This window comes from Cnephaeus nilssonii, assembly GCF_951640355.1.
Source record: "Cnephaeus nilssonii genome assembly, chromosome: 18".
NCBI classification, from domain to species: domain Eukaryota; kingdom Metazoa; phylum Chordata; class Mammalia; order Chiroptera; family Vespertilionidae; genus Cnephaeus; species Cnephaeus nilssonii.
In genome coordinates, this window is record NC_137089.1 from 54,774,324 (window position 1) to 54,784,843 (window position 10,520).

Here is a 10,520-nt window from a genome sequence, read left to right on the forward strand (position 1 = left end):
CCCACTGGCAGTGATTCTGAGATTCATTCATTCTGTACCATGTACCCTGATGAAGCTGGCGCTGCTGGGGTCGCTGTGTGCTGGTGGTGTGCCTCGGCTGTCTCCAGGTTTTGAATTTAACATTTCATGTCCTGCCTATGACTGGGCATGAAAAGTTTCAGCTTCTGTGAGCCTGAAAACGTCTTTACTTTTCCTTTATTTTTGAAAGATACTTTCACTGAGTATAAAATACCAAGTTGACAGTTATTTTTTTCTTTTGGCATTTTCAAGATGTTCCTCTGGTGTCTTCTTGTTTGCATTATTTCTGACAAGAAATCTGTCGGATTTTTTAATCCTCTATATGTAAAGTGTCTCTCTCTCTCTGAATATTTTCTCCTTGTCCTTCAGCTGACCAACCTGACTATGGTGTCATTTTCTTCATGAATCTTGTGCTTGAGAACCATTGAGCTTCTTGGATACATAAGTTTATGTATTTTCCACCAAATTTGGAAAAGCTTTGTTCATTTTACCTTCAAATACTCTCCCTGCACCTCCTGGCAGGGACTCCAGCTACACATCCTCGGCCACATAAAGCCATCCCAGGCATCACTGATGATTTGTTCACTTTTTAAATGTCCCTTTTTCTCTGTTTCACTCTGAATAACTTCCACTGCTGACTTCAAGTTCACTCTTTTTTCCTTTAGTAATGTGAAATCTGCTTAAATTTCCAGTGCATCTTAAATCTCACATACTGTAGTTTTGATGTCTTAAAAGTTCAATTTGAGTCTTTTTCAGTATCTTCCGTGTCTCAGTTTTTGAATGAAGGAGTGATGCTTGTGAGTGGATAACATGTAATTCAAGATGACAAAATAGTATATGTAATTCAACAGTCAATGTAACTCAAGATTCAATAGCCTATGTAATCTCACCTGGACTACCAATTTTTCTAGTGAGTGAAACATCACTAAACTATCTTGATCAGCCAACAGTTGATTCAGAATCAACAGCTGACCCCACAGCGCCTACTCGGCTGTTACCAGGCAAGCCGTGCAGGGCAGAGCAGCAAGGCCTCCGTGCAGTGGCCGCCCTTTCCCACCTGCAACGGAACGGCAGGATGGAACCCGAGCGCTCTGCCTCTGGGACCCGGGTTTGACTCTCACCTGGACTCCGGGTGGGAGCCTGGGCTGTGCAGCCCCCGCGGCGGTGATGCTGAGCTGCTCCCAGAGGCCTCCATTCCTCACCTCTCTGCGCCTCAGATTCAGAGAAACAGCAGGGCTGGCCCACCGACGGCGCGAGCTGTAAACGGTTATCTCTGAGGCACGCAGCACATGTGGCTGCTGATTACCGTGGTCTCTACTGGCACCGAGCTGGCGGTCGAGGTCAATTCCAGGTGCTCCCATTTCGAGGGTCGTTTGGACCCTAATAGACAACAGTGCCGGCACGTAACGTTTCTGTCCAGCCGTCATCCCTGGAGGAGGCCCCCCCCGTCTGCCTCCAGGAGGTGTTGTCACCGTCCCACTGTGCCCTTCAACCCGTGCCACTCACAAGCCACAGAGGTCACAATCCACGTGTGAAAGGTCAGAACCAGCGGAGGCTGCGGAGGAAGCTGTTTGGATCTCCACGGAGCAAACACAGACGTCACTGAACCTGGGCAGGGGCTGCCCCCGGCTCTAGGACCGAGCCGTTGCGATATTCACAGCCCCATCCTCCACACGAGTGGTTTCTGTACCTCGGAGGGGATTTCCATGGTTTTGTCCTCAATTTCATGGAAATCATTGCGCACACATTGGGTTCTGGGAGTAATGAGTCTATTCTACTTTATTCCCAATGAAGGAGGGGGTGGGAGTGGGGGGCTGCAGGTGACAGCCACCCGCTTTCTACGCCTTGTCTGCAGTGGAACTGAGCCCAAGGGAGCGGCAGTGGGACCGTGAGCAGGAGCCGTGGGCAATGGTGTGAAGACGAACGGGCCAGGGACCTCAGAGCCTCACACCAGCCCAAGGACTAATCCCTCCAGCAATGGGATCTGTTAACACATGGGGGAGAGTCCAGCGTGGAAAGTTCCCGTGGAAAAAGTGCCCACGGACACCTCACGGCTCTGAGTGCGGGAAGTCGGGGGCAGGAGATCACGTTCCAGCCCACACCCAGCTTCCCTAGAAGGGGCGGCGCTGCCTTAACTGAGGCACAAAGAACCTGCCCTGCAACCCCGCTCCCTGCAGAGGGCGAAGGGTGTCTGTCAGCGAACCTCACTCTGAGACCACCTCTGCTAAGAGTGTGTGTCTGCAAGGATGTGGCTCACCTCACTCACCCTGCTCCCCGGAACCACCGAGGTTTAAAAGCACTAACAGGACAGGGTGGTGCTGGGGGTGCCAGTATCGTAAGGCGGGCACCCCCACTGCATCGTCACGGCCTCTTCTCAGGCCCTGACCTCCATCGAATCATAACAATCAGCAAGGTTCCCGTTAAAGAAGAAAAACACTGCTCCCCATTTTTGTGGCTCATTTCTTATATATTTTTAAAAAGAGAAATAGGTAAAGCCTATGTTTTAAAATCTACTTTTGTTAAAAAATATTTATTCAATAGAGTGGTATGGTAAACACGAAGGATATAACTTTAGTCTCAAACGCTGTGGAAATGGGATGTTTGCTATACACAATCTAAAAGGCTGGATCAATTAAATGTCTCCCACCTGTATTAACTGTAAGCCCAGTGACCGCATCGTCCTTGTAGCTGACACAGAATTCAGGAGACGCGTCACCATCGTGTATGGTGCTGACCACACCCAAGGCGGGGGCATGGCGGGCGGCCTACAGTCTTCCTCACAGCGTCTTGCCCAAGAAATGCTAATTTCCTCCCAGTTCATCAAATATGCAATCAGAGCTGTTGATGGCTCTCAGGAAACCCAGCTCACATCTTCAATCATGAGCCAGCGGTCCCTGATTTTCTTAAGCTCTGTGATTGGCTAGGATTCACTTCAAGACTCTGATTGCCCCCATGTCCTTGACTTTAAACCAGGTCCTTCCACTTCACTGGCAGCGTGCACAGCTCACGAGCGCCCCCTAGCCTTCCTTTATATTCTACAACTCAGGTCACTTACTGCAGGTTTTTTCAACCTTTTTCATCAAAAGGGCACAAGCTAATTACTAAAATATTGCAGCACACCAAATAATATATTTTTTGCCGACCAGACAAAAAAGTAGGTGTAATTTTGATTCATTCACACTTACGGCTATTGTTGTGTTGGCTGTTGTCATTTTTTATCTGACAATCTAAGGGAAAAGAGGTCAGTGCCCCTGACTAAATAGTCAGGTACTGCATGTCTAAAAATCCTTGCCCTGGTTAGGTCGCACAGGTGGTTAGAGCACTGTGGTCCCGATATGCCAAGGTGTGGGTTCAATCCCTGGTCAGCACGCATACAAGATTCAACCAATGAATGCATAAATGAATGGAGCAACAGATTGATGTTTCTCTCTCAAATTAATAAATTAAGTTTTTTAAATTTCCTGCTGCACACCCGAGTGCCATGCACACTGCTGAACACCGCTGACTTCATGGAAGGTGGCGTGGCTCTGAGACTCTTGGCTAGGCTCCCGGTATGTGGCTCATGGAGACAGTCCTCGGATCCAAACCCAGGGATGCGCGTGCCAAACGGTCGCGGTGAAACACGCAGACAGAGAGCGCCCATTCAGAGCTAACTGCCGGCGGGGGGTGGGGGTGGGGGGGCGGTCACATATGGTTTCAGGAAAATCTATAAATAACTGTCCCAGGAAAAAGGCAAAGGAAGGCAAAAGAAAAGTAGGCGTCCCACATATTGTTACTTAGCATTTTATCCTTGTAGCATGAAGTATTTCTGCTGTTCACATCAGCTGCACATTTTATAAAACAAATGCAATCTGATTTTTCACATTCAAAATCAAAAGTGTTGTAAGGAACAGAAATAACCCTCCAAGAGCCATGTGCCAAAATCACCCTCCACAAGGGCAGCAGGGACATCGGGGCAAGCGCTGCATCGCCGAGAAATGCCACGTTTCGCTGGCGATGGAGACAGACAGGCAGGCAGATGGATTTGAATTTCAAGACCCTCCATATCCCGCGCCCCCACCACCAAAAGCAGGTTTTGCTCTTATTCCAATGTGCCTTTTTATGATTGAAGTTCCACTTGGAAATGGTGTATATTTTTCAAACTAATATCAAACCATGTTTTTAACATTAAATTTTTTAAGTTGCCTACCTCAGCCAAAAACTGATTTTAAAATTACATATAATTTGCTGTCGGTGTTTTGATTCCTCAGAAGGCCAGGATTATTTCCAACACGAAGCACCCCGTGTCACCACGGACGATGACAAACCTTAGCTGGAAGCCACAGTCTGTACGTCACTACGTGCATTTCAGAAATACATCTCAACACCCACCTCTGTGGTCCAGTTGCCCCAAAACTTACAGAGTAAATGGGTGTATTTCCCCCTTTCACTACGTAAATTACAGCCCAGAGGCTAAATAGAACAGAATTTCAAATTTGGAATGGCCACCAGAACGGCTTAGCTGAGTCCTCATGTTTGCAGATAGAAGCAGTGATGAAATGACTGTCCAAGATCAAAGCTATGTGAGCCCAGAACTGGGGTTAGGCCCACACTCTGTCCTGGGTCCGACCCGGACACCACACTGCTCAGTACCGTCTATTCCAAGGGGACATGGTCAAGTGTGTTATGTTTTCAAACAAATTCATTGTCAAATTGTGCTCTTAACCCTTGCACTTCTCCGCAATAAGAAAAGACGTTAATACCTATTTGCTCAGCCGCCTCCTTCCTCTTCCAATTGAAAATAAAAAGACTCTTATGTTCTGGATTTGGGGTCTAATCCAGAGCTCTAAGTAACACATGGAACCCTACTCTGCGGATCGGAGGCATGTGGGCCTTGAGCCAGTTAAAATAAACAAGCCTCACCTCATAAAGGCCTATTTATCTTCCACGGTTTTAGGGAAAATGAACAGATTTCAGCAAACTCAATCCTGCAAAAGAAGGTGTGAGCTGAACTTAACATTCTATGATAGTAGCAGATGACAAGACAAAATGTGAAAATCACATTGCTGATCCAAACTGTCTAAGAAAAACCCATGGGAAGAAAATGTACTGGTGCTGGCTTGGTTGACTTCCAGTAGATTACACTTTTCAAAAATAAAAAAAGCATGAAAAGAAAGTCTTCCTAAACCAGGTGGCATGTCCTAACCTGATAGACTTTTGTGTAATTAAATACTCTCATGCCAGTTACCTTTGAATCAACATTTATTTTTTTATTAATGATAATGATAATGAAAAAGTACTGTGTTTAATCATGTGAAGGCATGTTATCTATCTATCTATCATCTATTTTTTATGCACCTGTGTATCTCTCTGTCCATCCACCCATCTATTTAATGTGATATAAATATAGTCATTTAATCATAAAAGCAACCTTAGGAGGTAGATACTGTGAGGATCCATTTCGTAGATGTGCAGACTGAGGCCCACAGAGATTGAATTGTCCGTTGTTGACTTAATAATGTACTTGTAAGTTGAAGGGCTGAGAGGAGAACCCAGCAATGTGTGCCGAAATTGTGCTCTTAATCCCCACCCTCGCCCACAATAAGAAATGCAATGGCTACCACTCATTCACAGACACTTAAACATTTTGTGATGGGAAGTAACATGAAAAATTACTTTCTCAATTTGAAATCTACATACTGAAGGATCAGAAATTCCTGAAGAAGCATAAAAAAGAAATTGTACTCATCTGACACTGGATAAATTTAACTAATTATTCAAATGTTTAATGGCTCCTTTTTGGTTCTGAAGTCATTGCAATTGGTCATTTATCAAATATTCTGAAAAGGTAACACTTGGAGTAGGCTGTGAAAAAATGTATATAAAATAATTGATCAATCCAACTATACCAATAAGTAAGTGAATTACAATTTCCTTGTTAATAACCTGAGAGAGCATGAGCAAGAAAAAGTAGAAACTTTAGATTTGTTGTTTTCAACCTGACTCCAGAGATTGAGAAAAAAGAGAAAAGCTGTTATTGAGCCCTGCCCTAACCTCCATGACAGGGGAGAGGCTGAGAGGGAGCCCAGCGGGCGAAGCCAGGCGGGCGGGGCTGGTTCTTGGCTGTGGGCTCCTCAGGGGCGGGAGGCAGCCCGCCTGGCTGGCATGGGCTGACCCGCAGGGCCTCCTGCATGTCCCCACCGGGGTCCTGGCAGGCAGAGTGGGACCCGCGGAGCAGCAGGAGGGCGGAGGGCCCGGGCCGCCTGGCCGTGTCTGGCCTCTGACATGCTGAGGGCCCTGGGGTGCCGGTGCAGCTGGAGCCTGCAGCAGCCGGAACCTTCCTGGACCAGCCCTGCTGCCCGCCCTGGCCCAGGCACGGGGGGCGCAGGGAGTGTCCCTGCTCCGGGAGGCCACCCAGCCATGGGGACACCTCCTCCCACGCCCAAATAACGCTGGTCACTGACATGAGGAGGAGGCAGCAGACAGAAACAAGTGGCCAACACACGACATTTAAATCTGCACCACGGAGTCCTCTCTGCTTCACTGCCCGTCTCCACGCAGCAGAGCTGCCCAGCAGAGGCCGGCCCGGCTTGGACCCACGGCAGAGGAGTGACACTGAGGCCGGCCAGGAGCGCTGCGGGGAAAGCGCAGGAGCGCTGCCCCCGATGCACAGCATTGGTCACAAAGCACCCTTTTGAAACCCAGAACCTCTCTCCTCTCTTTAGTTAAAAACAACAAAGTCCTTTTTCCTTTATTTGTCACAATAAAATACTCATCTTCCTATGCCTTGGTAAGTGCACCAGGCAATTATGTTTTGATTTTACATTACATTGGCTTCAAATAATTTCCTCATTAGAAATGTGTGCTACTGTTTTAAAAACAATAAAAATGTTGCTCATTCGTTTTACATTTGATAAACTGTCGAGCTGATGAAAGTTAGTAGCATCATGAACTCTTCAAACCTCACCAAAGAACGTTCGCCGCGTACAAACCACAACAAAGCAACCGGATCGCGGAGCCCACGAGGACCAGGAAGGTATTCTGGCGACAAAATGACCTTTCGGAGCCGACGTCCGACTCTGCGCGCAGCTGCCCTGGTCACGCCAGCGACACCCCGGTGCCCCGCGCAGTCCTCCGCGGCGGCCCACCCGACGTGGACCCGACTCAGGCCAACCTCTGAGCACGCGCTCTGAGGAGATGGCATGGGGCGCCCGGCTCCACGCCCAGGGGCGAGCTGCGTGGCCCCCGCGGACCCGCCTCAGCTGCATCCCCTTTTGCTTCTTAAAAACAAAGACAACCAAACAGTGTGCACTGTCCCTCTCCACGCCAGGCTCTCTCCCACCCGTGATACACGCCTCTGGCTCTGAGACTGACAATTTCCAATGTCTGTGCTCTCAGAAATCAGACGGGAAAGAGTTAGCATGAACCCTCCACCACCCTCCCACCTCCAGGAGAAAAACAGAGACTTTACACCTCAACTGAGGACGGGGCTCCCACCTGGGGATGCTGGCGAGGGAGAGAGCACTGCAATCTCAGAGGCCAGCAGGGAGGCGTCTCCGAGCTTCCTCCACCGCAGCCTGGGTGCCCCAGGACGCGGTGCCCCAGGACGCGTGCTCAGAGCTCCACGCTGAGGACACCACCTGTTCACGCAGCCCCCCTTGACCGTCTCCCACAGGAAGCCTGGCCCCGCTTCGCCCTGGAGCAGGAGGCGCGCCAGCTGTGCCCGCTCTGAAGAAGACGCCTGTGTCCCATCAGGGTTTCCTGCCTCAAGTGCCCGGGCAGAGGGCAGACCAGCCCTCTGGAGCCTCTCCGCCTGCCAGTCTCGGGGGGGGGGGGGGGGGGGGAGCTGACCAGGCCACACTCAGGACGGCAGAGGACGGCCTTCACTCTCCTAACCCAGGGAAGCCATGCCCACGGCTGTGAGGACACTGCCCGGGGACACACATCACGGAAGACAATCTCTAGGTCATCACCAATCGCCATTAGAAGAGCTTGTTAAGGTCTCAGAAGACGCTCGCCTCTGACCTTTCAATAATTACATCTTTGCATAGTACAATAAATACGGATGGAATAACTTAAAAGCTCTAAAAATGGGAAAATACCTATATTTTCCATTAAACCATTCCTCCATATATCTTGAAAAAAGAGAAGATATAATGGAAATTTTAAAATATTTTTGTAAAAGCATAACTTTTTCTTGCATGATAATACCTGCACTGACTGAGGGATTCCAACTCTGAATGGTTAGCCTCAAAGGGAAATGGTTCATCGTGAAAACACTGATGCTACCCCCAAGGATGTCTGCGAACCAATCTCAGCCTTTTCCAAGCCGGCAGGCCTCCCTGGCCACAGACCCCCGGTCCCGCCGTCCCCCCCAGCACCAGCTGTTTACAGGACTGTACCTCACAGCCTGCCACCTTCCTCCGCAGCCTGTGAACTCACTCCACCCTCCTCAATCAAGGCCTCCTGAATGAAATTTTGCCATGAGCCTCCATCCGTGGCCTGTAATCCCATAAATTCGAATTTGCCATCACGAACAGTCTGACACTCAGCACTTTCCATCTCTCTTCTGATCCAGAAAAACAAAGTGGTATTTTTCAGAGGGTTAAACCTCCTTGGTTTTCAAGTTGGGGTTTTTGCATAATATCATCATCCTTAACATCTGTAAACTTCTTTCACACATTCGATAATAGTTGCTACTTTTTCAAATACTGTTTCTCTACCACCCACTTACTGCACAGCCCTGAGCATGCTTTCCAGAAACAGAGGAAGTAACGGCAGCACGCGCCCTCGCCCCTGGACTCGGTCACTTTGCACGTCAGTCTGCTCAGGGAAGCTGTTCAAACACTGTGCAACAGGTCCTGCTATTGTGCAAACACACGCCCAACAAAGTGGCCGTGAGCTATGAAGGGTCAACAACACAAGAAAAAACATGCCAGGATCCTTCAGACTTACTCCTCGTTCTTCTGAGATGTCAGAAGACAGAGACCCACTGAACCGGAGCATTTCCTGTGAGACCCTCTTGCTGCTTCTCCATCCTGTGCACGGTGAGCCCATGGAGCCCAGGCGGACACCAGCTCCCAGCTACCAGCGGGCGTCGGTGCCGGCGGTGCCGGCAGGCCACTTTGGCAGAGGTCTAAGTCCTTGCCCCTACCTTCCCTTCGGCTTTGTGTCTGTTTCCAGAGCGGTCCAGGCAAAGCCCAGGACAGTGGACAACCCCCTTGTTGTGCCAGAGGAGTGTGAAATCAAATTAAATCACACCTCAGAACTATTCCATTGGGCGCGCCGATGCTCCGGGCGGGGGAGGGGAGGAGGACACACAAAAAGGGCCGGTGCCACGTCCTCTGCTCTCAGCTCCGGCCCGGCATTAACTCGGGTCTAAATGGAAAACGCCTCTGTCTGGTCAAGTGTTTTGTCACAAAGCAGCGCAGTTACACAGAGCAAGTGCCCCCTGCCCTCGGAGCCAGCGTTAACCTCCTTTGTTAGACTGGCCCCGGAAAGGTTCCCTTCCTGGAACAATGCCCAGGCGGCGGGGATGCCAGACGCCAGTCCTGGCTCCGGGGTCCCGGCTCCTGAGCAGCTGGTTCACCCTGAGCTGGAGCTGAGCTGCCTCCCGGAGCCCGCGACAGCCTCTCCCGCGGCAGCGGGACGCACCGCTCAAAGCATCCTTTGTGCCGCGGGGATAACGGACTCGGTCTGCGCGAATCCATCACCGAGAAGGAAACGCGCAACGAGGTCTGTCTGGCCGAGGGGACGCCGTGCAGACCCGGCGGCTCTGGGCGGCCAGGACCCAGGGACTCCAGCGCGTCAGGAGCGGCCCAGCCGGGAAGGCGGCCGCCCGGTCCTTACCTCCACATTGAAATACTGCTCCGCTCCGCAGACGGCAGCACATAAAATCCAAAGCAAGGTTTGCAAGAAAACCGCCCCCGAGGGATGCAGGACGTCCAGCCGCCTTCCAGCGCCCAGGGCGAGGAGGATCATAGTGGACCGCGCTCCAGGGACGCGCGAGCTCCCGGCGCGGCCCCTTTCCCTCCGTTTCCTGTCCGAAGTCCCGGTGGGAAGAGTCCGCAGGTCCTCGGCCGCCGCCGGGCTGGGCCGCGCTCGGCAGCCCGGGCCACGCAGGCAGGTCAGCGGCGGCCCGCGGTCACCATCGCCGCCGAGTGCCCGGCCCGGCCCCGCGCCGCGTCCCGCCCGCGCCTGCCCCGCGTGCGCCCGGCCCCGCCGCCTCCGGCTGGGCTCCTGCGGAAGGGCCGCCGCGGCGCGCGTCCCCCGGAACGTTCACCCATCTGCATAGCTCCGCCCCCTGTCTTCCCGCGGGTCCGCGGCGCCGGCGGGCGGGGACGCGCGCGCACACTGCCTCGCGCTGGCACACATACAGCTGCACGCACGCGAGCACGCACATCTCACACACAGACACACACACGTATCTGCACGGCGGCTCACACACAGCCAGGCGCAGGCGCGCGCGCGCACACACATCTGAACACACACCCACATCTGTGCGCGCGCGCACACACATCTGA

At 51.5% G+C, this 10,520-nt stretch overlaps 1 protein-coding gene across 1 annotated transcript in view; it reads right to left on the reverse strand.

Annotated features, from left to right (window-relative positions):
- The window catches only part of MMP16 (matrix metallopeptidase 16), a 165,413-nt gene extending 155,181 nt beyond the window's left edge, over window positions 1–10,232 (reverse strand). The window contains exon 1 of the mRNA XM_079796376.1: window positions 9,847–10,232. Within this exon, the coding sequence (XP_079652502.1) occupies window positions 9,847–9,978 (132 nt within the window). The 5' untranslated portion in view covers window positions 9,979–10,232. The remainder of the gene's footprint in view (window positions 1–9,846) is intronic.
- Window positions 10,233–10,520: the final 288 nt, after the last annotated feature.